This window comes from Necator americanus, chromosome II, assembly GCF_031761385.1.
Source record: "Necator americanus strain Aroian chromosome II, whole genome shotgun sequence".
In the NCBI taxonomy this organism is placed as follows: Eukaryota; Metazoa; Nematoda; class Chromadorea; order Rhabditida; family Ancylostomatidae; genus Necator; species Necator americanus.
Genome location: NC_087372.1, coordinates 2,845,960 through 2,873,939, shown reverse-complemented (window position 1 = coordinate 2,873,939; position 27,980 = coordinate 2,845,960). Strand labels below are relative to the sequence as shown.

At 39.0% G+C, this 27,980-nt stretch overlaps 1 protein-coding gene across 5 annotated transcripts; it reads left to right on the top strand.

Moving 5' to 3' along the window:
* Position 1: 1 nt before the first annotated feature.
* Positions 2–24,820, top strand: RB195_016705 (uncharacterized protein; the record flags this gene model as incomplete). Of its 5 annotated transcripts, XM_064183358.1 has the most annotated exons (14): positions 2–67; positions 128–288; positions 1,175–1,277; positions 1,344–1,517; positions 1,577–1,628; positions 7,601–7,968; positions 8,029–8,189; positions 8,989–9,138; positions 9,908–10,088; positions 10,155–10,328; positions 17,966–18,126; positions 18,196–18,394; positions 18,975–19,151; positions 19,232–19,513. In XM_064183358.1, 14 exons carry the CDS (start codon positions 2–4, stop codon positions 19,511–19,513), a joined length of 2,409 nt encoding a protein of 802 aa, XP_064039241.1. The 5 variants fall into 5 exon arrangements, with proteins under 5 accessions (XP_064039241.1, XP_064039238.1, XP_064039242.1 ...); XM_064183359.1 differs by lacking the exons at positions 2–67; positions 128–288; positions 1,175–1,277; ... (7 more) ...; positions 18,975–19,151; positions 19,232–19,513 and adding exons at positions 24,342–24,518; positions 24,610–24,690; positions 24,809–24,820 and having other exon boundaries at positions 18,080–18,126; XM_064183360.1 differs by lacking the exons at positions 2–67; positions 128–288; positions 1,175–1,277; ... (9 more) ...; positions 18,975–19,151; positions 19,232–19,513 and adding exons at positions 23,459–23,505; positions 23,575–23,773; positions 24,342–24,518; positions 24,610–24,690; positions 24,809–24,820.
* Positions 24,821–27,980: the final 3,160 nt, after the last annotated feature.

Here is a 27,980-nt window from a genome sequence, read left to right as displayed (position 1 = left end):
AATGTTTTTCTTATTTGCTATCGTTCATGATATCGTATCAGCTATTTGTATTGCCATTATTGTACCTGTAAGTTTATTAATTTTACACAGAATTCTTAGAAAAAGTTGATCTTCCGGCAACATTTAGAGACCGTTTACGATCGAGTATGGATACGGTTTCATCGCTATTGGACCTGGCGAGCATATGGGTTGTGCTTTTGTGCTTTTAATGATATGGAATGTTACGTTTATGATTTCGGTCGTGTTTGTTGTTAACAGTTTTTTGCTTCAATACGTCCAAGTTTGCAAGTAAGTTCTGACTATTAACTGCACTCACAAACGTCCTCTGCGTGTTTTCCACCTGCATTTTATCCATGGGTGAAATTTAGACAGTACTAATGTGTGATACCTTTGTAATTTATTATTGTATTTATACCTATGTTAGTTTACTACTTTATTTTCATCATTATATTATTTTTCTACATTATTTAATTTTTTTGATGTGTCATTATATTATTTTTCTATATCATTTAATTTTTTTTGCTGTGAAGTTGCAACAGTTATAATCAACCACACTTGACATTTCGCTTTTTCGAGTATAGAAATAGCATTCAGCGCGGTTGGGTAATTCTTTAACTGGTGATCTTTGTGAAAGCAGTCGGGTACCGTTGTGGAAAACTTGAACATAACAAAAAAAAGCTATTCAGGGTATTGGAGGTATTCACAAAAGGTCAAGCTAAAGTCTTTTTTTATTTATTTTTGAAGTCTTCCATAGGCACCAAAAATGATGCGTGGCACGGAAGAGTCAGAGTTTTTGCTGCGGAAAAGGCGCGCGCTCCAATTAGATAGCAGATGAGTGAGGGTCCCATCACGATTGCAGCCGCTAGCTCCACGGGACCACCTCGAGCTGATTACGTTTTGACCTTACTATTGGCTCCTTTCTCCCTAGTGTTTCTGATGCAAATGAATGCACATATGCCAAGTCCTGAGGCAATCACACCATGAAGTGAGCGGAGTTCAAAACTCACATTCGTCCGCTTTGTTTAAGCGTCGCAAATTGACACGGCCGAACATCAATCGGGACTCTATTTAGGCCCCACCTAATGTATATCTATAGTTCGACCAAGTGGATCTTTTTGTTATCCTTAGTCAACGTTGCTATCGTCGTCAATTGGATGTTCGCAATATGGTACAGTAGTTCACCAACTGAGGCATACAAAGATTTGATCAGACCTTTTATTCTTTTGCGTTACGATCGAAACGTGACTGATGTGTCATTTTTCGGGTTCTCTTTGAATGTAAGTGTTAAACGTTTGCTTTATCTCAATCAGCTCGTATATCCATATATGAATGTCTTATTTCAGACTGTTTCGACACTCGATGTAGCCTTATTCATAGAATGTCTTGTGGTGGTATTTGTCATAGTAAACATAGGTATGTACTGTGCTAGAAACACTCATATTTGTCTCAAACAGTGTGCTATGAGCCCAAATTTGAAAAGACTTCATCAACAGATGTTCATGATGTTGGTTGCTGAGGTTTGTTGATTTCATTGAAATGATTGCATAAGTTTTTTTTTGATTTGCTTAAGTTCTAGCTGAAATTGGCACTGTTAAAAGTGTTGTTAAAAGTAGTGCACTTGTTAAAAGGTAGCGTTTCGGCGCCATCGCGTTCGTAAGCGCGTGTAAAAGAGAGTGGCCTATACTCTCAATTTCCTCATCATTCTATAGAAAGCATTCGGACAGCTTCTCTACTCAGATTCCAGAGCTACGAGCAATAAGGAAAGGAAGGAGAAGCTAACATATCACGTTGAAAAGTTCGACTTTCAATGAACCTCAGCATAGTTGAATGTCGTGTCGATTTTGATAAGCTGTATGCGAGGTTGTTAAATAAATTTATTGGCTAACGTTTCGACAATATCGCCTTCTTCAGAGACTGAAAAGCCTGAAGGGCGATTCAATCTACAACTTAAACGACCAACCTCTTCACAACTTAACTGATAAACTCCATGCTTACTTTTTCAATCACCAATTTAGCGACTACACTGAATGCTCACCTTAGATCGGAGACGCCTAGCATGGACCATTGACTGATCGATGACGAGGGCAAATGGTTCGAATGTCACATTCGGATCGGAAGAACCATTCAAGATATGGCGCGAATTCCCGGGTTATCGAATGACATTCGCCCTTGCGGTTCATTTTAGTTTATTAGCTAAGCCAATAAATTTATTTAACAACCTCGTGTACAGCTTATTAAAATCGATACGACGTATAACATATCACTAATCTAACGTGGTGAAGGAATCCGCGGGGAAATCGGTGATGTCTTCTCCGGCCTAATCAAGTGAAACCAACGAATGGGCTGGTAAGGGACCGGTGCGTGCGCGTAGAGGACCGTGTCTTGTAATAACCAAAGTGGTTCATACGTCGTTTCTTACTAAGGGAGAGGAACTGAGCGGAACTACCCCTTACAACGCAATCCACAACCTCATCTTTAGCTTTTCCCGCGGATTTCCTCACCACGTCAGATCCATGGTATGCTGCCTTTAACACGATATTCCTGTGTTCGAATATCTTAGGATGCATAAAGAAGATTGGGGAACTCCTACAGATTTGCCTAGAAGCTTCATAAAGGGTTCCGAACGTTTTCTCCAGTTGTCTACGAATTTAAAAACGGTATTTGCTTCCCTCAGCTGTCACTGTTATCTGTAATATAATTTTTAATTACCATCGTTATACGCGCAAAGAGAACGGTATTGTCCAAGTGTGGTAAGACCATGCATAGTGTTAAAATAGTGATTTTCTCTTAGGGAACAACTAACCAACTAACAACGGTGCCTTCTAAATGGTTTCTTTATTTGTTTTTTTTTTTATTCTGTACAGAAAAAAAAACTGGTCCTCAACTGTTTTTGAAGTGAAGCAAGAATTTCAGTCCGTATGTCCAGCAATTTTTCTACACGTTCCTCTATTTGGTACTGCTATTCTACTTTTTGCTGGTATCTCAAGTCTACCACTAATAAGCTATATATTTGGCATATTGTTAGCTTTCTATAATATTTGTTTCCCGATAATAATTGGTGCATTTATGAAAGACTTTCGAATATTTTTTCTACGATTATTTGGTTTGGAAAAACCAACTACTAATTTGTCTATAATTCATATAGAGGATGGAAATACAGCTCATATACAATTTTGATCGTGTTCCATTCCTTTATTGTAAGCTAATTTGGAATTTTATTGTAGTGTTGTGATCCGAACAGGTTATATCTTCTACAAACAACATTTTAACTAATAAAGCTGATATTTTCATGGAGAAAAGTTACCGTATCCGTTGTCGACGTGTGTAAGAATTTCCATTCCGTTCACGAGTTCCCGACGTGTTGACGTCAGCCATGGAAGAAAAATGATGCAAAATCAAAAGATCCCTAGAACACGGTTGATAGAAATTCAAATAAAAGGAAATAAATATACTTGCTATGAATTTAAATTGGATTTATACAGTCGTACGAAAGATGGATTACTTTCGCTTCCCCGTCATCTTCAACGTTTCACGATTCCCTTCAAGAACTTTTACAGTGGTTTCAATACTTAAGTGCATTGCATAACATGCAGATCTCATTCCCCGTGGATAAAATGTATAAGAATGGGGGATTCAGCTCCGTTCGTCGGTGAGGAACTGCTGGTCAGTTTGTCTGAATGTTTTTGGCTATTGAGTAGTGTAGTTGAAAAGGTTTCGAAGCTTCGCAGCGAAGGAGAATGGAATTTGATGAGATGTGCATTGTGTTGAAAACCTTGAATCATTTTCAGGGCTTTGAAAAATAAAAAACTGTCGAAAAGTCAGGCTAAAAATAAAGTTCCAGCAAAATCTCCATGCTGTATAATAACGTGCTAATTCTGTTTCTATGCGTGTGTGTTGATGTGGGTGGGTGCGTTGAAATTCCAGAAAGTAGCGAGAAGGGTGGAACGGCAGCAGGCTGGTGTGTCAACGCTACAAGAATTGGATTCAGTCAGCTTGCTCGTGCATCAACAGCGTGCGGTAGTTCCAAGGGTTTTGTCAATTGTAAATGAAACGTTATGACGCATTTCATGGCCGAGACTACTGGATTCGTAGCGTTCCACCGTTATGCGTGCCTTCTTACTTCTCCCTTCTTTTCAGATCTAATTCTCTGTTGGTTATCCCAATAATATTAGCCAGATTTTGTCTTGAAAAACTGAATACAATTCCGATGAATGCGAACAGCTCGTTCAACAGTAGTTAGAAGGTCACATGTTCTAACGTAGGACGCTTATATTTTGCTAGAAGGAAAGAACCTTATCTGATAGTTTAAAAACTTTGAACATCAAAAACTCAGAAACTGATACTGTATCCATGTTACAATTGTATTTGATGAATATATAAATATGAAATTAAGTTTGAACACTCTCTAAATTTAGTATTGACGCAATTAGCAAGGAATGTACGACATTGATGAGCTTTTCCATAAATATTTTCGAAAAAAAGAGCGAAATAAACTTTGTTAGAAAATACACAATTCTAAAATAATTCTTTGGCAGAAATATGTACACGGAAAATGGTGCTTGCTTGAAATTCTTATTCATCACTCTGGAAGCAGGCGCGAAGCGAATTTGGCCGTTAGTGGCTGATATTTATCTTAATAACTGAATAAATATTTATATAAGAAAGGAATTTGGAAAGTTGAAAACGATGATGTACAACTTTCCAATAGAAATGCAGAAGTAAGGTTTTTTCAAAAAATCTCGAACTGTCCTCTTAAAATTAAAGACATCACCTCACGAATCTGGGTTGGTGCGGATTTCATGTGGAGAGTTCCTGTACGAGCTCGTAGATTATGGAGAGGATGGTGACTCCGTCCATTTCTAATCGCCGTAAAAAAAACGGCCTGGAAAATGCGGCGCATGCACAAGGTTGGCGCGCTCCAGTCGAACTCGTTGTAGAAAATAGCGCTGAAATGAACGCCGTACCTTTCTGGCCGTTTTTTACAACAATTAGGAAGAAATAGACAGAATCATTCTTCTCTCAATAATCTACGACCCCGAATGGAGTGATGCCTTCAAAACGAGTAGGTACATTCCAAACAGATTGCTCTGCCAGAAACCTTGTGTCTTTTATCCAGAAAATAGTCTGGAAGCCTCCTAGTCGCACCGAACCCCCTTACGAGGCACCTAACATCATGTCTCGTGTACGAGAAATGGCGCACGCTGCGTATCTGCCGGCAAAGTATTTCCTCGGGAGCGTTTATTTTAAAAAAAAGACCACTCAACTATCTTTCTTTCTCATGAAAATTCAAATGCTAGAATGAACTCTGAGGACTCCGTTTACTGTAATCCAGTCCTACTTAGAGGTTAGTAATAGCGTGTTTTGTGTGGATTGCGGAAAAATCACTCTCCTTGACGAAACCAGCACAAGGTGATCTCTCGTCTTATCGTAATCCATCCGAGATCAGGTGACAGTTTTAATGTACGACGTGTGGATTACGGAGAAGTACCTTGCTCGACGAACTCGGTGAAGACGCGAAGGTTTCAGGATTCCTGACGTGGGGCTATGAAAGGAAATAGAAGTTGAATCGTCTTATGATGAAAAAGTACGCTTGGTTATATGGTAGGGTCAAAACGGCTGAATAAAGCAGGATTAGTTGTACAAGCGCTGGAACAAGGCGATTTTCGATCGCAGGCAAACGCCCTGTGGGCGGTCTGCTTGGCAAATTGCCAGATTTCGCCGAGTGACGTCACTTGGCGAAATTGTCACGATACTGGCCGCAATTTTTTGTTTGTTTTCATTCTTTTTGCTTTCCTTTTTGGTTTTTTCGTCTTTTATGTTTCTTTTTTTTGTATTTTTCTTATGTTTGCACTATGTGCTTTTGTTGATAGACATGTATTGTATCTGTATTGATCTTAACTTATTGTATTGTTTTTGACCCTCGAATTTATTTTCATGTTAATGTTCTTCTTTTTGTTTGTAAGGGAGGATAGATTAGCGAATAAACAGAAAAAGAATATTAGAAATAGAACATAGAAACAAACACAGTTTTGGACCAAATTTCAAAAGGAGATACAGGGTAGATCTATATAACAAAAGGAAAGTACAGCAAATATAAGAAAAAACGAAGAAAGAAACATAAAAGGCTAAACAATCGAAAAATAAAGCAAAAAGAATGAAAACAGACAAAAAATTGCGGTCAGTATTGACCCGGGTAACGTCGCTGTCAATATTTGGCAAATTGCCAAGCAAACCGCTCGCAGGCCATATGCGAGCGGTCGAAAAACGCGTTGCTGCAGCGTGTCCGCTCGCAGACGGCCGTTGCAACTACACCATGCTTCATTCAGTTGTTCGTTTTCACCCGGCCATATCTTTTTGTGCCGAGATACATCGAAAGTCGTACATTCTGATAGGTTCGGAATGGAAATGATCAATTCTAAGCGTTTCTTAACGCTGTTCTCGAGGGCGAATGATTAGCACATGGATTTTGTTAGGAAGTAAAAAGACATCATTTTTTCATGCTACACACACTTCCAGAACTAACCACCCTTTTTGATGAGGTGGTTTTATCTCCAGATGAGAAAGAGGGAAGTTTATCTGAATTCAAAACAATGTGAACGTGATCGATGATCGCTTAGTGAAGCAACCGTTGATTTCATCCTTGACTATCTTTTGATTAGTATTGTACATACAATTCTTCTGATAAATATAAGTATACTTTGAAGAAGATAATCAACATTTCCATAGTAACCTGATCTCGATAAATACATCGTAACATTGTCATTAGTAGAAATTTTAGATTTTGTCAGATCATCACACGTTTATATAATAGTATACCTTATTATATATTATTATAAGCATATATACGTGTGTATTACGCTTTGACCAGGAACTAGTAATAAATTTGATAGTAATGCAAGAAAATTAATAGCAATTCGATTTTGTATAACGTGAAGAGCAATAGATACCTAAAGTAGACATTTTACAAATTTTAGGAAATTCCATTCACTTCCCTACTTAGTTAAAAATTGACGAAACTGTTTTCTGTTGCTATAGAATTTCAAATTTTTTAGTGTCTGCTCTAATTTTAAATCTTAAGATTAATATTTCCAACTATGACACATGTTAACTTCATCTTTGTTCGCCTATATACGTTTTTATATTAATTCATCATATTTGTTCCCCGAAAATTCGCACATTCGCCTTAAGCAAAGCTGTCAATATATTTGCGTTGAAAGCTAATGAAAAGTAGCACTAATAGAGTTATTCTGTGTATTTTTATTTTAGTATTTTTATTCCATCTTTAACTCTAGAACTGATCAGTTACAGTGTAATTTCGTATATTTTTTAGCGGCCAGAATTTTCACTATTGTACATAACAAGGAAGTTAAAGAACGTTTAACGTTCTGTCCTGGAAAATAGATGTATTCTGAGCGGTAAATGAAAAAATGAAGCGGTAAAATTCATTTGAAGTGAAGGATATGAATTCAACCAGTGTTAAGAGGTTTTCTTTTTCTAATATGAATAGGGTTTTCGCTTTGATCATCTCATTTGAGCGATAGATAGAGAAGAGAATTCAGTCGCGATGAATTGAGATTTGTCTATTTAGTGTTGTTTGTAGAATTACCGCTTATACTGTTATTCGCTCCGAGATCAAATTATACAGAATTAATGTCACCTGATGAAGGTGTTCCGTACATCGAATACTCGTCGTTAAAGTTACTGGACAGGTGTCTTCGAGAGAACTTTAGTTTCGACTCGACTAAAAACAAAAGATTCCCGATGGGCTCGGATCACGAACTGATGATGGAAAGAAGCTATTTCATAGTCGTGGAATGCATTTGTGGATTTGCAATCGCAATCAATACTTTATTTCTTCTTCTCTTGTTCAAAGTTCACCTGAAAGCAATAGCAATTTATAAAATGTTTTTCTTATTTGCTATCGTTCATGATCTCGTATCAGCTATTTGTATTGCCATTATTGTACCTGTAAGTTTATTAATTTTACACAAAAGTCTTAGAAAAAGTAGATTTTTCGGCAATATTTAGAGGCCATTTACGATCGAGTATGGATACGGTTTCATCGCTATAGGACCTGGAGAGCATATGGATTGTGCTTTTGTGCTTTTAATGATATGGAATGTTACGTTTATGATTTCCGTTGTGTATGTTATAAACAGTTTTCTGCTTCAATACCTCCAAGTTTGCAAGTAAGTTCTAACTTTTAAAAATTTGCTTCACAAACGTATTCTGCATTCTCCATCAGCATTTTTTCTTGGAGCATAGAAATAAGCCTCCTGTGCGGTTGGCTAATCCTTTAACTGGTGATCTCTTTGAAAACTAGTCGGGAACTGTTGCGGGAAACTTGATTAGAACAAAAAAACAAAGTATTCCCTGCAAAGACCAAGCTAGAATCGCTTTATTTTGAAATCTTGTATAGACATTGGATATATCAGGTTGATGCAAAAATAATGCCCGTTTCTTATTGCCTTATCTTCACGACAAATGTTTTCCGGTTACACTCATCCTTAACATTGGAAGCCGTAGCCGCATTTTGTAGCGCATATCGTTGTGGTTGTTATTGGTAAGGTGAGTCCAAGCTGGGCAGGTCTGCGGGATATCAATGCTCTTAGGAGTGAGAGCATTGATAACAACGAATCAACGGTACGGCGTCGGCTCCAAAGGTTTCGTTGTGGCAATATGAGGCTCGAACTTAAGCAACGTTGCAGCCACCCTTCTAAAGTTGACGATCACCTGAAGGGAATCATCGTAGATGATCCGCTTGAAAAAACATGAGAGGTTGCCCAAGAACTAGTCGTTGACCATTCAACAGTCGTTCGCCATTTGGAAAAAAAAGTGGATGTACGATGAAAAGTGGATCCTTTACGACAGTAGGAAGCGTCCCGCTCAATGATGGACAAGGATGAAACTCCCAAGCACTTTCCAAAGTCGAAAATGCAACCAAAAGGACTGACTGTGTGAATGTGCTACAATTGTAGTCCAATACAGCTTCATGAAACCCGGCAAGACTATGACCGCAGAGAAGTACTGCAAAGAACTGGAAGAATTGCACCGGAAACCCCAACTTCTTCGTCCGGCGTTGGTGAAAAGAAAAGGCTTGATTCTCCTACACGACAATGCTCGGCCACCATTTCGAAGGTGACCCTACTGAAGTTAGACGATTTAGCCTAGGAGGCTCTGCCTCACCCACCATATTCGCTACAACTTTCGTCAACTGACTATCACTTTTTCAAACATCTGGACAGCTGTCTAAGTGGTAAGATCTTGCAAAACCAACATGATGCCGAAAACGACTTGCGGAAGTTCGTAGATTCCAAAAGCTCGGACTTTTATGCAGTGGGAATAACCAACTCTGTGTCTCGTTATCAAAGATGCGTGGACTGTAATTGTTCTTTTTTCGATCGACAAAGTCGATTTTGAGGCGTGTTATAGCGTTTCGAAGTGAATGTTTGAAAACCAGCATTATTTTTGCAACAACCTAATAAAATGTTTGTACTGGGTGCGACCAATCTCCGTCAACGGTACAAAAATTATTACGAGCTGCCGTAAACTAGTGTGATGTGGTCGGCTCAAAACGGCCTGATGCCTGAGAGCCGCAGCTTTGAGAGCGGAAAAGCCGCGCGCTGCAATCAGACCGCAGATAAATGAGGGTCCCGTCACGATTGCAGCCGCTAGTTTTACGGGATCACCTCGAGCTGCTTATGTTTTGACCTTACCATGGGTTTTTTTTTCTCTCTATTGTTTCTGATGCAAAAGCATGTACATATGCCAGGTCATGAGCCGATCACATCATGAAGTGAGCGATGTACAAAACTCATGTTCGTGGGCTTTTCTCAAACATCACAAATTGACACGATCCAACATCAATAAGGACTCTATTTAGGCCCCACTTAATGTATATCTATAGTTCGTCAAAGTGGATATTTTTGTTATCCTTAGTCAACGTTGCTATCGTCGTCAATTGGATGTTCGCAATATGGTACAGTAGTTCACCAACTGAGGCATACAGAGATTTGATCAGACCTTTTATTCTTTCGCGTTACAATCGAAACGTAGATGATGTGGCATTATTCGGATTCTCTTTAAGAGTAGGTGTTAAACTTTGGTTCTATTTCAATTAGCTTATATACCCGTATATGAATGTCTTGTTTTAGACGGCTTCAACACTCGATGTAGCCTTATTCATAGAATGTCTGGTGGTGGCATTTGTCATAGTAAACGTGGGTCTGTACTGTGCTATAAACACTCATATCTGTCTCAAACAGTGTGCCATGAGTTCAAACCTAAAAAGACTTCATCAACAGATGTTCATGATGTTGGTGGCTGAGGTTTGTTGATTTCAATTAAATGATTACATTTTTCAATTTTGTAAAGAGTAGCGTCTGGGCCCATCGAATTGTGTGCCTGTAAGGGCCATAGGCGTAGGTGACCTAACACTATCAAAACCCTCATAACCTTACAGAAAGCATTTGGGCAGCTCTCCTACTCAGATCGCGGAGCTACTAGCAGTAAGCAAAGAAAGGAGAAGCAAATTATTTACGCCATGTCACCTAACAAGATGATCCTGCGTTAGAATGTCCTCGGGTGCATAAGGATGACCTGGGAACTCTTACAGATTTTGTCCAGAACTTTCACAAACGTCTCCTTTTTTTTCGTTTGCTGCCTGTGTCTCTAAAAATGGCACCCCTTTCCTCCAAGGTGACTGTTATTTCACGCACGGATGGAATGTCACCTTTGCTACCCAAAGAGAACGATATTGCCGAATGTATAGTGGGACCATCCATTGTGTTAAAATAAAGATTTTCTCTTAGGAAGCGACTACCTGTGGCCACTAAATGTCTTTTTATTCGTTTTTTTTTCTCATTCTACACAGAAAAAATTGAGCCTTAGTGCTTTTATTGAGGCCAGAATTTCAGTCCTTATGTCCAGCAATTTTTCTACACGTTCCTCTATTTGGTACTACTATTCTACTTTTTGCTGGTATCTCAAGTATACCACCAATAAGCTATATGATTGGCATATTCCTAGCATCCTATAATGCTTGTTTCCCGATAATAATTGTTCTATTTATGAGAGACTATCGAAGATTTTTCCTACGATTGTTTGGTTTGGAAAAATCAACTACTAATTTGTCTACAATTCATATAGAGGACGGAAACACAACTCGTATACAATTTTGAACATGTTCCATTCCTTTATTATATGCTACTTTGGAATTGTATTGTATTGTTTTGATCTGAATACGTTATATGTTCTACAAACAGAATCTCAACTAATAAATTTTATATTTTCTGATATTTTATTTTTTCTGATATTCTCATTGAGAAAGGTTACCGTATCCGGAGTCGACTTGTGCCAGATCTATACAGCACACTCGATAAGGTTTGGGTTATTACAGTGGTACCGAAAGTGGACTTTTTTCGCTGCTTCATAGGTGACTCTCTCCAAAATGTTTCCCTTTTCACTCCAAGATTCAAAGGCATCACCCCACGAATCTGGGGAGGTACGGGTTTCAGGCAGGTAATTCCAGTACGAGGGGTAGATTGTGCGAAAGAGGGTGATTCCGTTCATCTCTTCCTGTATCAGCGTAAACGGACAACCCCATAACGCTGTTTCTTACAACGGCTTCTGTTGCAATGCGCAGCCCTTGCCCCCCTCCCGTCTACTATTCGTCGAAAACCCATTCGGCGGAATCGAAGGCGGGGGCGGGGCGCTATTACCTTACTGAAGGTAATATCTGAACAGATCTCGCTCACGTTCTCTTATTATAACACCCCTCAAAAGGACATGTACCTTTAGCTACAATTTATTCGGTAATTCCTACAAGTAACACAATTCTTCTTTACATATTTTTTTTATAACTGTAGTTCTTTGCGTCTCTATGCCCGGAACAGTGACAGCGCCTAAGATGGTTGTCTGCGTCTTCGACTGTAGCGTGACCTCATCGAGAGATGTCCGTGTATCCTTCGGCCTATCCACTGGACACGTAATGTCTCGAAGGTACTCACGGAGACTCCGCCGGTACCCTCTTTACCGTTCCCCGCAATCATGCTATGTGGCGGTATAATTGTATGATAATGGGCTGATTCTGTTTCATGCGTGTTTGTTTGTGGGTGGATGGGTGGGGGATGTATAAATTTCCAGAAAACAGTGAGAAGGCTCGAACGGCATCAGTTATGGAATTGGAATCAACGAGTTTGCTCGTGCACCAACAGCGTTGAATAGTTCCAGGGGTTTTGTCAAAGATAAATGAAACGTTATGAAGCATTTCATGGCCGAGACTACTGGATTCGTAGCGTTCCATCCTTATGCGTGCCTTCTTACTTCTTCCTTCTTCTCAGATCTACTTCTCTGTTGGTTATCCTAATAATATTTGCCATATTCTGTCTTGAAAAACTGAATGCAGTTTGGATGAATGCGGACAGCTCGTTCAACAGTAGTTAGAAGGTCACATGTTCTAACGTAGGACGCTTATATTTTTTACTATGATGATGTTGATGTTCACGTAATTTTCTGTTATTACGTCATTCCATGTTAACTGCTAGAAGGAAAGAACCTCATCTGACATTTTAAAAACTTTGGATATCAAAAATTTAAAAACTGGCACTGTATCCAACAACATACAGCTGTATTTGACGGATACACGTATGTGAAATGAAGTTTGAATACTCTCCAAATTTAGAATTGACGCAATTAGCAAAAAATCCAAGGGTAGAGATTGATGAAATTTCCCATAAATATTTCCAAAGAAAAAGAGCGAAACAAACTTTGTTAGAGAACATACAATTCTAAAATGATTCTTTGGCAGAAATACACGGAAAGTGGCGCTTGTTTGAAATTCTTATTGATCACTCTGGAAGCAAGTGAAGCGGATTTGGCTCTTAGCGGCCGACTTATGCACTTTTTATTGAATAAATGTTTATAAAAGTAAGGAATTTACGAAGCAAAAAGACGTATAATTTTGACATGAAGAAAAAAACAAAGGTAAGAGTTTTTTTTTTTTTTGAAAAATCGTGAACCGTCTTGTACTCTTTAATTTCTACGTGGTACATTAGTACATTCTTCTACGCACACGTTGCGGTTCTCTCATCAGTCTGTTCGTTAGTAACACTTCAATAGGGTGCTGAGAAGAAATTACTGTTCTTCAACCGCTCGCTCGCGGATGCGTCGCGTGCACAACGGTTGCGCGTTGCAACTGAAATCGTCGTGGAAGATGGTTTCTTTTTAACTTCTTCTTCTTTACGACGACTAAGGAGAGATGAGCGGAACCGTCCCGGATCCCACAATCCACAATCCCATCTCTAGCTTTCTCGCGGATTCCTTAATCGCATCAGATTCGTAGTAAAGTGTGGAAATTGCCTGGCGGTAAACAATCCGCTCGGGATGTGTCACCAGGTTCATTTCAGTTCAGAATCGTTTGAGGTTTACTAACGTGTATCTGGCCTATACAATGACTTGCGGTGTCAAGCCGATGTGTCAAGTCAGTGTTTTTATCCTCTCAGACAAGTCTGGTACCAGTTTATCGACCCCGGAGCGATGAAAGACTTGGTGAGCACTAGGGCGGAATCGAACCTTCGATCGATCGTACAAGAAGCGGGACTTCTAATCGCTACACTACACCCGCCCCAAATTCCTAGTATCCTGCCTTTTAGCATCATTGATCAAAGCATCTAGATTTAAATAAATGCACGTGATACCTACTTTCCTTTTTAGACAGAGCCCAAATGTAAGAGGGTGGTTCAGAATTTTCAAAAAAAAACCTCTTACTACTCTACTAGTGAAAAATACTTTTACTCCGTCAGATTCATAGTATGCTGCCTTCAAAAACAAATGTAAGATATCGCGTTGATCGTTGTTCGGCTGCTACTGCACTTACCGTAGCACCCGTTGATATGTTAGAATTAGAAGAAATAGTGCAGTAGTAATCGGTAAAGGTCCCGCCAACAGCAGATGTTCATTTCGAACGAATTACCGTAAAAGTCTCACACTTAAAAGTCTTTTCGTCTGTGAACTTTAACTGAAACAACCAAAATGAAGTGAATTTCATATGTCTCTCTGTTACTCCTAAAATTTTACAAACACTCAATTGAAAGTAAATTGAAACGACAAATGTGCACCTGTTTCGCGTAAGGAAAAAATGTATTGGAACATATCAAACGATTATGCATTTGAAAATGAAGAAAAAAAACATGATAATGGAAAAATGAAGAAAAACATCCAGCAAATTTCCAGAAGTCTCTTGGAATTCTGTTAGACGTACTGTTGCAGAGAATACATACTCTTCTATCTCTTTATGGAATTAAAAGAAGAAGAAAAAAAGTTTTTTTTTCATAATCGCAGCACTCGGTTTAAAGAAAGAAGGAGAGAAATAAGGTGCCTATGTGCTACTACAGTAGGAATATTGCAATTTCACACTGTAGAACTTCTGGATTTCGATTGTACTCAGGCAACCCATACTAACAGAAGCGGAAAAAAAACTCGATGATTCGATTGTTGTGGATGTATGACACTTAAATTTCCTCAATTACTGTACTTACTACTTTTATTAGGGGTACAAATAAGTTTTGAGGGTTTTTTTTAAAAATAACTTTGAAGCATTTATAACTTTTTTATAACGGTCCGGAACATGCGGTGCGTGCACGAGGCTGGCACGCTCGAATCGAACATGTTGTAGGAAATAGCTCACCGGAACGTTCGAAGCCGTATCTTCCGGCTCACCGGAACGCTCGAAGCCGTATCTTCCGGGCCGTTTTTTACGGCAATTAGGAAGAAATGGACGGAGTCACCCTTCTCTCCATAATCCTCGATCCCGTATAGGAGCTCTCCACCTTAAATCCGTGCCACCTCAGATTCGTAGGGTGATGTCTTTGAACTCCATCACTAGATGTGCGGAGCTACACTCAACCTCAATCCATAATCTCTAGTCTTACCATCCGTGTGATAGGTTAGTTCTTCTCGACTTCTGAGATTTCATATCCTCCAATAAAAATTCTTCTGACTTTTCCGAAGAATACATTCACTCGGATAACATGAATTTCTTAATCATAATATCGTGAGATTTAGATCATAAAACGAACCACGTGCCCTGTTTTCTCTAGCGGATTTTCTAATGAACAAAAATTCGAAACTAATGTTCATAATTTAGGAACTATAGAATTATTCAAAAATCAGCCCGGTGGATTTATTGCAGGAGGTAAGAAGCGGGAGTGCGAGCAAGCGGTCGACAATTCGAACCCGTTGGGTTTTCTTTTAGGGGGGGGGAGGGGGTGTTTCACTCCTCCGGAATCGCTAGCTATCTTCATGGATAAAAATGCTGACTTGTTACATCGGCTCCGCCCCAACCCGTCATACCCACGGGCTGCATACGCGTTCATAAATCCAATATGACTGTCGAATTGAAGTGAAGGTGCTCCCATGGACTTATTAGCAGCCAATTTTTTCTTTTTTAAATTTATGAAAAAAAGGAGAAAGAAAGAAGAAAAAAGGTCAAGCATGAACCGTTTAACCCTTAGAAACTCAACTATTTTTAGCGGAACGGTCATCCTGATCATCCTCGCAATCATCCTCTTTCTTATCTTCATCTTAGATTTGAACCGGATCTCATGTTTTATTCTTTGATCTTTTTTTTTCAAAAGAATGAGAACAGGCAGCAAACGACGACGAGGAGAAACAGGGCTTATGCTTGTATTTCTATGTGTTTGATTGTAGCATACAATTTCTGTTGTGGGCGTGGTTTAGCGGTCACTCTTTTCTCTTAAAGAGGAACGTTTCGGCTTTATCTCGCTCTCACACACACGTACACGAATATCGGATCTCTTATGAGCCAGTTCAGGAATGCTTCAACTGTTCTAAGCGATGCTCGTTACAGAAATGGAAGAATCAGCCTACTATGCAGTTACTGCCGCTATTAGTTCTCTGTCGGTCCTGGCAAATTTTCTGCTTGTCTATGTGTTCTTCAGTTGTTCATCAAGGAGTATGAGTTCTCATAAAATCTTCTTCTTATTCACTGCTCTTCAAGATCTCATCTTTTCCACGTGTTTCCTGCTTGTCTCACCGGTAAGTGTTGTTTTCAGTTTGTTTTTAGCTAAGCTATGTGAAAGCCACTAATAGCGCGTGTACAATCAAAGACGCCTTTTTATAATGTATATTGTGGAGATATACGAAAATTTGTGATGTTTTGAAGTATTTGTGTTTGTGTATGTGTGTTTTGTTTTTTTTTCGTAACGGAACATGGTTTTGTAATTTAAAGGCATCACTCCACGAATCTGAGGTGGTACGGTTTTCAGGTGGAGTATTCGTATACGTATTGGGAAACTATGGAGAGGGGGATGATCCCGTCCATTCTTTCTAACTGTCGTAAAAAACGGCCCGGAAGATACGGCTTCAGGCGTTCTGGCGCGCTATTTTCCTCAACAAGTTCGATTGGAGCACGCCAGCCTTGTGTACGCGCCGCATCTTCCGGGCCGTTTTTTACGGCAATTAGGAAGAAACGGAAGGAATTACCTTCCTCTCCATAATCTACGACCCCGTATAGGAACTCTCCATCTAAAATCCGTACCACCCCAGATTCGTGGGGTGATGCCTTTAACAAATGTCCCCTGGAACTATCCCAGACGAAAATATGCTGCATTCCAACTTGTGCCCTCGCTCCCGAATGTTTGCAAGCTTAATTCTTTTCCTTTTTCAAAATCCTTTTTCTAATTGGCTGGGAACATCGCTTAGATCCAGAGTGCTGATCGTGAGAATTACTGAATTTTTTTAAAGTCAGCTTGTGTTCATTGATAAAGAGTTAAAGCTGATAGAAATGTTAACAGGGGATTTGCATAATGTTAGTAGATGGAAGTGCCACTCTCATTCAATACGTAACTTTACCGGTTAAAGTTTTTTTTAAATGGTTCTATTGGAGTACTAAATCACCTAGACCGGTGTAGAACACGGAATTGATCTATGCTAGTTTTATTCCTTTTTTTTGTCCTTTCGCTGGATATTTGTTGTGTTTGTCCCTGCCGCTACTTTTTGGCATAAAAAAAATTAAAAAACTGAGTCATTATTGTCCTAAGTAGCATATTTTAAGGAAAATCTTTTACTATCCCACCATAGAACTGAAGAACTACAGAAGCTTAATATGGAACCTTAACGAAGTGTTTTTCTGCCAGCAGACTTCACAACGACGAGGGCAGCGCGTGGACTACGTAGAAGTAGTGGAAAGAAAATGGAATAGCTCATTAAATACTTACTTTGATACTTAGGTGGCTTGTCTTCACCGAACGTGCGAACCCCAGCATCGTTTCCAATCGTTTCGTTCCCTCGCTATCGTCATCCAAGATGTTCTCAAGTTTCGCGAGTGACGTTGACAAGGTTCTGGAACCATATCTGGCTGAACTCTGTGGAGATACGAAGTACTAGCGGAGGAGCGGGTACTTGTATAACTCTGCGTGAAGTTTTTCTAATCACTTGTCAGGATGTGGAAAACAACATAACGGAAAAGCAGGACCTCTCTTTTGTATTCGGATGAGAGAACATTTATATTTTGTAGTAAACTCAAGATGTTCCACTCAACTTGGTGCTCATCGCATAGGAAATCATAACGATCACCCATTTGGCGTAGGATATCTCGACTGGATCGCACAATATCCAAAACTCCAAAAATGAGCGGAAATGAAGAGTGCATCTCCGAAAGCGGCAAGCTGCCCACATTTCGGTCTTGCGAGTATAACGGTTTTGTAATTTTCTGACCCAGTTCTTACTTTACTCTCTTGTTGAATGCTTGTTTTCTAATGAAACGTCTAGGAGAGTAGATTGCAAATCGTTGACTTTCTAGGGTCTGAAAAAAGACGACTGCACCAAAACTTTAACTGAAATAAACTCGATAGTCCAATTTAAACTTTCGCACCTCTGAAGGCAAAGTGCCATTAACAAACTTGTTTCTGTACTAAACGTAAACAAAAAAAACAATGACTTTCAGATGGCACTTACCCGTGAATTTACATTCATATTTCTTTGCACTGGACCACTTCGTCGTTGGCCTAATGGAATGATTTTCATGACTTTCTTTTGTTTAACAACAATATCGACAATAATGTTTGCCACAACTAATTTTTTGTACCAATATATACAACTGTGCAAGTACGTGGTGCTACCGAAAAGCAAATAGTTTCTGAAATTTGCTGTAAATAATTCTTCAGACTGTTTCAGAAGTCATCTGCTTCACCATCCACCGTACGTACTCCGATCCGTATGCGTTGTCATTAATTTTTTGTGTGTGGCGAACTGGATGGCAATGATCTATTTCTGTTTATGGCCTAGCGATGAGTACCTCAGTGTCATTGATGAAATATGGCCGAATAAAAGTTCGTCTATTGCCATGACCTCCTACATAGGTATATCTAATCGGGTACGTTCATTTCTTTTTCTGGTTGGTACCGAGTTGAAATACACATTCACAGACGTTCTCGCAAAAGTCCAGTAGTTGCGTCAAAGTGCGGTAGAGCTACAGTAGAAACGAAGAAAACGAAAAGATAAAATGAGGGGAAAATCAAACTGGGAAGAAGAAAGGTAGATGAGGTGTGACGTGCTCTTGAACAAAGAAGATCACTTTTAATTAACAAAGCACAATTTTTACCATAAAACACATACTAATAGAGTGCTTAAGATATTGGTAATCACTGGGGCAAGAAGGGTTTCCATATTGTGAACGCGTCTAAAATATGTGGAAGTTGTTCCGTGCACTTTCGAGCAGTTTTCCCAAAACTTTTGCCAGAAAAAAAATTCTTAGATACACAGAAAAAATATGTAGAGAATGACTGCAATGAAAGAAAGTACAAATAATAAATAGGAGCATTCTGGATCTGAACAATCGCTCGGAATCAGTAAGACACCAGTAACCTACTGCTACTTTTGCAAGATTGTATGACAACCCTTCTACGGAACATACTTTGTAGCTTTTCAGCTGATTCAAATGAAAATATTTTCAGGATAGAGTGGATCCGTTCAAAACCGCCTTACTAATTGAATCCTTGGTTTTGCTGCTGTCCTTAGCTCAAGTGAATCCCTATTGTGCTATGAAAATCCACACTTGTCTAAAGATGAACGCACTTAGTTTGCAGACGAAGAAAATACATCGTCAAATGCTTAAATTGTTAACGGTGCAGGTAAATTTATTACAATCGCTATTCTTGTGGAAAATTATGTCCATTCCAACGTCATTATCTTATTTTTTTTTTAAATTTAGACAGCATGTCCAACGTTACTCATGCACCTACCGTTAGGAACGATGTACTTGTTGCTCTTCGCTGGAATTACTAGCCCAATTGTAATGTCATTCATTATTGGTGTTCTGATGGCTACATTTCCTCTCTCTGTACCAATCATAATAATAGTATCCATGAAGGAGTATCGTCAATTCTTTCTGGTAAAACTGAAGCTTGTAGAACCTGTTATAAGTTCAACAGCAGCTGTTAGCTTCGCTTCAAGAAACGCAATTTTAAATCCGTGGAAAACAACTACGAAATAAACAAATCTGAAAACTACTCTCGATCTAATAAGCATACTTGTAATGTGTAGATAGTAAACGCTCAAATAAAGCTATCGTTATACACCGTGTAATAAAAATTCTACAATGGTACACATTGAAGCATCAAATAAATACAAAAATTAAATAAAATATATTTTTGTGTTCAACCTGGCGACCGCAACGCACCCGCCGCAATACTGCCTGTGTGATCATCTATTCCTCTACCTGATGCTTCCACTCGTTGTCTCCTCATACTTTTGAAGTCATATCTTATATCCATGTGGCGGCTGTAGCACAGTCAGGAAGAGGTTCCGCTGCCCGCACGATCGATCGGTGGTTCGAGTCCGCCAGTCACCATCTACAAGTTTCAAACGAAAGTAATTCTTAAAGGCATCACTCCACGAATGCGAAGGGGTACGGATTTTAGGTGGAGTATTCGTATATGGGATCGTAGATTATGGAGAGGAGGGTGATTCCGTCCATTTCTTCCTAATTCCCGTAAAAAACGGCCCGAAGATACGGCTTCGAGCGCTCTGACGCACTATTTTCTGCAGGGAGTTCGACTGGAGCGCGCCAGCCTTATGCGGCGCCGTATCTGCCGGGCCTTTTTTTACCGTAATTAGGAAGAAATGGACGGCATCACTCCTACCTCCATAATCTACGATCCCGTATACGAATACTCCACCTGAAATCCGTGCCACCTCAGATTCGTGGGGTGATGCCCTTAAACTCCATTACTAGATGTGCAGAGCTACACTCAACCTCAATCCATAATCGCTAGTCCTACCATCCGTGTGATAGTTTAGTTGTTCTCGAATTCTGAGGTCTCATATCCTCCAATAGTAATTCTTTTGACTTTTTTCATTCACTCGGACACCATGAATGAATTTATTAATCATAATATCGTGAGATTTGGATCATAAAACGAACCAAGTGCCCTGTTTTCTCTAGGGGATTTTCTAATGAACAAGAATTCGAAACTAATATCCATAATTTAGGAGCTATAGAATTATTCAAGAATCAGTCCGGAGGATTTAGTGCAGGTGGTAAGAGGTAAGAAGCGACTACGAGCAAGCGCTAGACAATTCGAACCCGTTGGGTTTTCTTTCAGTGGGGTGTTTCACTCCTCCGGAATTGCTGGCTATCTTCATGGATAAAAATGCTGACTTGGTACATCGGCTCCGTCTCGAAAGTCATACCCACAGGCTGCATACGCGTTCATAAATCCAATATGACTGCCGAATTGAAGTGAACGTGCTCCCATGGATTTATTAAAAGCCATTTTCCCCTTTCCTAAATTTATCAAAAAAAAAAAATGAGAAAGAGAGAAAAAAAGAACAACTATGTACCGTTTAAACCTTAGGAACTCAACTATTTTTAGCAGAGCGATCATCCTGATCATCCTCGCAATCATCCTCTTTCTTATCTTCATCTTAGATTTGAACCGGATCTCATGTTTTATTCTTTGATCTTTTTTTTTAAATGAGAACAGGCAGCAAACGACGACGAGGAGAAAAAAGGCTTATGCCTGTACATTTATGTGTTTGATTGTAGCATTAAATTTCTGTTGTGGGCGTGGTTAAGCGGTCACTCTTTTCTCTAAAAGAGGAATGTTTCGGCTTTGTTTCGCTCTCTCACACACACACGTACACGAATAGTGGAGCTCTTGTGAGCCAATTCAGGAATGTTTCAGCTGTTCTAAGCGATGCTCGTTGCAGAAATGGAAGAATCAGCCTATTATGCAGTTACTGCCGCTATTAGTTCTCTGTCGATCCTGGCAAATTTTCTGCTTGTCTATGTGTTCTTCAGTTGTTCATCAAGGAGTATGAGTTCTCATAAAATTTTCTTCTTATTCACTGCTCTTCAAGATCTCATCTTTTCCACATGTTTCCTGCTTGTCTCACCGGTAAGTGTTGTTTTCAGTTTGTTTTTAGCTAAGCTATGTGAAAGCCACTAATAGCGCGTAAAGAATCAAAGAAGTCTTTTTATAATGTATATTGTGGAGATATACGAAAATTTGTGATGTTTTGAAATATTTGTGTGTGTTTTTTCGTGACGGAACATTTGTAATTTTTTGTAATTTAAAGGCATCACCCCACGAATCTGAGGTGGTACGGTTTTCAGGTGGAGTATTCGTATACGGATCGGAGCCGATTATGGGGGGAGGTGATTCCGTCCATTTCTTCCTAACTGCCGTAAAAAACGGCCCGGAAGATACGCCTTCGAGCATTCCGGCGCGCTATTTTCCTCAACAAGTTCGATTGGAGCACGCCAGCCTTGTGCACGCGCCGCATCTTCCGGGCCGTTTTTTACGGCAATTAGGAAGAAACGGAAGGAATTACCTTCCTCTCCATAATCTACGACCCCGTATAGGAACTCTCCATCTAAAATCCGTACCACCCCAGATTCGTGGGGTGATGCCTTTAACAAATGTCCCCTGGAACTATCCCAGACGAAAATATGCTGCATTCCAACTTGTGCCCTCGCTCCCGAATGTTTGCAAGCTTAATTCTTTTCCTTTTTTAAAATCTCCAAAATCCTTTTTCTAATTGGCTAGGAACATCGCTTAGATTCAGAGTGCTTATCGTGAGAATTACTGAATTTTTTTTAAAGTCAGCTTGTGTTCATTGATAAAGAGTTAAAGGTGATAGAAATGTTAACTGGGGATTTGCATAATGTTAGTAGATGGAAGTGCCACTCTCATTCAATATGTAACTTTACCTGTTAAAAATGTTTTTAAAATGGTTCTGTTTGAGTGCTAAATCACCTAAACCGGTGTAGGACACGAAACTGCTCTATGCTCGTTTTATTCCCTTTTTTCTCCTTTCGCTGGATATTTGTCGTGTTTGTTTTGTATTTGTCCCCGCCAATCCTTTTTGGCATAAAAAGTAAATAAATGAGTCATTATTGTCCTAAGTAGCACTTTTTAAGGAAAATCTCACACTATCCCACTATAGAACTGAAGAACTATAGAACACTATAGAACTATAGAAAATTACTATGGAACCGTAACGAAGTGTGTTTCTGCCAGCAGACTTCACAACGGCGCGGGCAACGCGTGGACTACGTAGAAGTAGTGGAATAAAAAGTGGAATAGCTCATTAAATACTTACTTAGATACTTAGATGCCCCGTCTTCACCAAACGTGCGAATCCCAGCAACTCTTCCAATCGTTTCGTTCCCCTGCCATCGTCATCCAAAATATTCTCAAGTTTCGCGAGTGACGTTGATAAGGTTCCTGAACCGTATCTGGCTGAACTCTGTGGAGATACGAAGTACTAGAGGAGATCGCATAACTTTGCGTATGGTTTTTCTAACCATTCGTCAGGATTTGGAGAACAACACTATGATGGAGAAGCAGGACCTCAATTTTGTATTCGTATAAAAAACATTTAAATTTTGTGGTAAAGTCAAGATGTTCCACTCAACTTGGTGCTCATCGCATAGGAAATCATAACGATCATCCACTTGGCGTAGGATATCTCGACTGGATCGTATAATATCCAAAACTCCAAAAATGAGCGGAAATGAAGAGTGCATCTCCGAAAGCGGCAAGCTGCCCACATTTCGGTCTTACGAGTATAACGGTTTTGTAATTTTCTGACCCAGTTCTTACTTTACTCTCTTGTTGAATGCTTGTTTTCTAATGAAACGTCTAGGAGAGTAGATTGCAAATCCTTGACTTTCTAGGGTCTGAAAAAAGACGACTGCACCAAAACTTTAACTGAAATAAACTCGATAGTCCAATTTAAACTTTCGCTTTTCTGAAAGCAAAGAGCCATTAACAAACTTGGTTCTGTACTAAACATAAAGAAAAACAATGACTTTCAGATGGCACTTACCCGTGAATTTACATTCATATTTCTTTGCACTGGACCACTTCGTCGTTGGCCTAATGGAATGATTTTCATGACTTTCTTTTGTTTAACAACAATATCGACAATAATGTTTGCCACAACTAATTTTTTGTACCAATATATACAACTGTGCAAGTACGTGGTGCTACTGAAAAGCAAATAGTTTCTGGAATTTGCTGTAAATAATTCTTCAGACTGTTTCAGAAGTCATCTGCTTCACCATCCACCGTACGTACTCCGATCCGTATGCGTTGTCATTAATTTTTTGTGTGTGGCGAACTGGATGGCAATGATCTATTTCTGTTTATGGCCTAGCGATGAGTACCTCAGTGTCACTGAGGAAATATGGCCGAATAAAAGTTCGTCTATTGCCATGACCTCCTACATAGGTATATCTAATCGGGTACGTTCATTTCTTTTTCTGGTTGGTACCGAGTTGAAATACACATTCACAGACGCTCTTGCAAAAGTCCAGTAGTTGCGGTAGAACTACAGTAGAAACGAAGAAAACGAAAAGATAAAATGAGGGGAGAATCAAACTGGGAAGAAGAAAGGTAGATGAGGTGTGACGTGCTCTTGAACAAAGGAGATCACTTTTAATTAACAAAGCACAATTTTTACCATAAAACACATACTAATAGAGTGCTTAAGATATTGGTAACCACTTGGGCAAGAAGGGTTTCCATAGTGTGAACGCGTCTAAAATATGTGGAAGTTGTTCCGTGCACTTTCGAGCAGTTTTCCCAAAACTTTTGCCAGAAAAAAATTCTTAGATACACAGAAAAAATATGTAGAGAATGACTCTAATGAAACAAACTAGAAATAACAATAGAAATTTTATGGATTAGAATAATCGCTCGGAATCAGTAAGACACCAGTAACCTACTGCTACCTTTGCAAGATTGTATGACAACCCCTCTACGGAACATACTTTGTAGCTTTTCAGCTGATACAAATGAAAATATTTTCAGGATAGAGTGGATCCGTTCAAAACCACCTTACTAATTGAATCCTTGGTTTTGTTGCTGTCCTTAGCTCAAGTGAATCCCTATTGTGCTATGAAAATCCACACTTGTCTAAAGATGAACGCGCTCAGTTTGCAGACGAAGAAAATACATCGTCAAATGTTGAAATTGTTAACGGTACAGGTAAATTTGTTGCAATAGCTATTCTTGTTAAAAACAAAGCTCTTTTAGCGTCATTTTTTTTACTATTATTTTATTATTATTTTTTATTTAGACAGCCTGTCCAACGTTACTCATGCACGTACCGTTAGGAACGATGTACTTGTTGTTCTTCGCTGGAATTACTAGCCCAATTGTAATGACATTCATTATTGGTGTTCTGATGGCTACATTTCCTCTTTCTGTACCGATTATAATAATAGTATCCATGAAGGAGTATCGTCAATTCTTTCTGGTAAAACTGAAGCTTGTAGAACCTGTTATAAGTTCAACAGCAGCTGTTAGCGTGGCTCCAAGAAACGGAATTTTAAATCCGTGGAAGACAACTACGAAATAAACAAATCTGAAAACTATTCTCGATCTAATAAGCATATTTGTAATGTGCAGATAGTAAACGCTCAAATAAAGCTTTCGTTATACACCGTGTAATAAAAATTCCTCAATGGTACATATTGAAGCATCAAATAAATACAAAAATTGAATAAAAAATATTTTTGTGTTTAACCTGGCGATCGCAACGCACCCATCGGAATGCTGCCTTTGTGATCATCTACTCCTCTACTTGATGCGTCAACTCACTGTCTCCTTATACTTTTGCAGTCATATCTTATATCCATATGGCGTGCAGAGCGCAATCGGTAGGAGGTTCCGCTGCCCGCTCGATCGATCGGAGGTTCGAGTCCACCCCGGTGCTAACCGAGCCTTTTGAAGTGGACGTGGTGGCGCATATCAAGCGGATTGATTCACATCAGAAACTTTATCCTTTATCCTTTCATCGTATATCTATACACGAATTTCAGCCGCTACCAAGGCGAAAAAAAATTAAAATGGTAAAACTAACATATAGAATTATTCACATGGACACACAACACACTGTTTCCTGCGTCGGGACAGTTTTAATCCAGTCAAGACAATTTCCCAGAATTTCTTCGAAGGACTATATTTAGTTTTGCAAACGCTGTTGACAGTATTTTATCTAATAAAGTGGCGGAAAGGTAAAGTGCTTGGCGTTGGTCGATCTGCTCCAGATGCGCCATCATTTTCGACTTCACTTTGGAATCATGAGAATCCCACAAACGCGTATGTAGCCTACAAAATGAACTTGCAGATTTGCGAACGGCAGTCCATGTATCGAGTCAGTGCTTTCGCCCTTCCCAACAATTCCAGGTTTCAGGGCTTTAAATCCTCGAATTCGTGAAAATTTTCCGTCTTGTGCTCTTTGCAAACTACATAACGAGCTCTACTTGCTACTAAAAAAAGACACGGGATTGAAATTTGTCTTAAAAAATTTGTAATAATCACCATAAATATCTGTCTTATAGGTTAAACACAAGGTTTTATTGAGGAATTTTTGAGGAGAGTCCGTGGAAATCAATAAATCTACCTAATCGACATCTTCAGCTGAGAATTATTCATATTCTTGAATGATATGTATAGGAATAGCCGGGACCAACGTAATACTAATGTTAGGAAGAAAGGGTTTCAATCAATAATCTGATAAGAGTCAATAAATCGATAAAGTCCACATGAACGTCGGAAAAATTCCCGTATTCGTAACACTCGCTATTCCTACACATACCGTTCAAGAATATGATAATCTTCAACTTGATAACAGTCAATAAATCGATAAAGTCAACATGAACGTCGGAAAGATTACCGTATTCTTAACCAGTGTGTGTGTCACCAATCACCATCTACAAGTTTCATACGCAAGCAATTCTTAAGTCAATTAAAGTGAACGAAGGGGAAATTCTCTTATGCAACCTGCTCCGGCATCTCCACCGTCTGGGGGCTCTGGGTGCAAAGTTTGATCAGACCATCCGTTGAGACCCGTATCCGAGATATATATGAAGCCATATGATTGATTTTGATTAATTTCACACGAAGATTATTAGATTCCCACGGATTCACACGTTAATGATTTTATGCACTCTAAAGTACACAGCCTAGTGCATAATGTCCCAGACGGATTCCTCCGTTCTGGGTTAAGTTGGTCACCCAAACCCTAGTATCCATTCGTCTACTGCATCGTTCTGGATTTGCGAAAGGATGTCGCGCGAGGATTTCTCACCTTCACCAGCAGGAAAATAACCACACATTTAGCTGTGAAGGACCAGTGTTGTTGTGTAAAACTTAGGCGAAATTCTAGTGATCTCTGTTCCATTTTCTTTTTTTTTGTTTGAAGGCGCACCTGTAGGTGTTTTCAAATAAAGGAATCAATGAATAAATAAAAATTAATAAGTGAATAAAAATAAATAAATAAAAGTCAATAAATGAATAAAAATAAATGAGTGTAAACAAATAAGTAAATATAAGTAAATAAATAAAAATATAAATAAATAAGTAAGTATAAATAAATTTAAAAAATAAATAAGTAAATAAATACAAATATTAATAAACAAGTAAATATAAATAAACAAACAAATGAAAATAAATAAAAATGTAAAAAAGTATAAAAAAGTAAATATAAATGAACAAATTATTATGAATAAACAAAGAAAAACAAACAAATAAACAAATAAATGACGTAAAAGTCGCAAAAAACGTGTGGAACGTTGTACATGGGAGATTTGAATGCTTCTCATCTTATGTAAAACTACTAAAGACTACAGTAAGTAGAAATAACTTGATATCGCGATGTAGCACCTACGGCGAGAACTGGTGCCCAGCAAGAATCCTTGTTGGTTTTTCTTTTGAATCTGATGGTGTTGGGATCTCTCTCCGAATAGATAGGGTAAGGGAGTTGTTCACTAATATCACCATAACGCGTGGATTTCTCCAATTACTAAGAAATACTACGTAGAAAGCAGTTTTTCTGCCTCAAATTCCCAAACGAAGCACCTGACAACACTGCACGTATGCGAGGGCGGAAGCAAGCGTTGCGTCCACCAGCACGCGGACAATCAACAGGCTCACTGTCTCTCTCGTTCCATCGCAAACGAAATGTGTACGTCTGTTCTCTCGTAGGAAGTTAGGAGGATTTTGTAGAAAATCGCGTTCCTAACGTTGTTTTTCTGTATAATCAAGTGAAATTGATGGAGCTTATGCTTGTGTAGTTCATCCCTAACCCTATCTGGTGAGGTTAGCTTGACAAATAAAACTATAAAATAAATACATAGATAAAAATAAAATAACGCAACTTGCAAACTAATCAATCAATAGCTGGAACCTGATTGCCTTACCTGTTGCCTCCACTCCCACCACATTACTTTCTTTGCAACTACTTGAGCTATAACATTCCGAACGTAAACGAGGTGCTCTGAGGATTGTCAGTTTTAATGAAAACCACTTACCTGCCCTTTTTCCTTCTTTTTTTCTCTAAACCCTGTCCATGAATACAAATGATTTGCCCAGAAATTCTTTTTTTTTTCGAATTGAAATTAGATTTTTTCTATCCACTCGCTTGCTGAACTAATGAAATTGCTT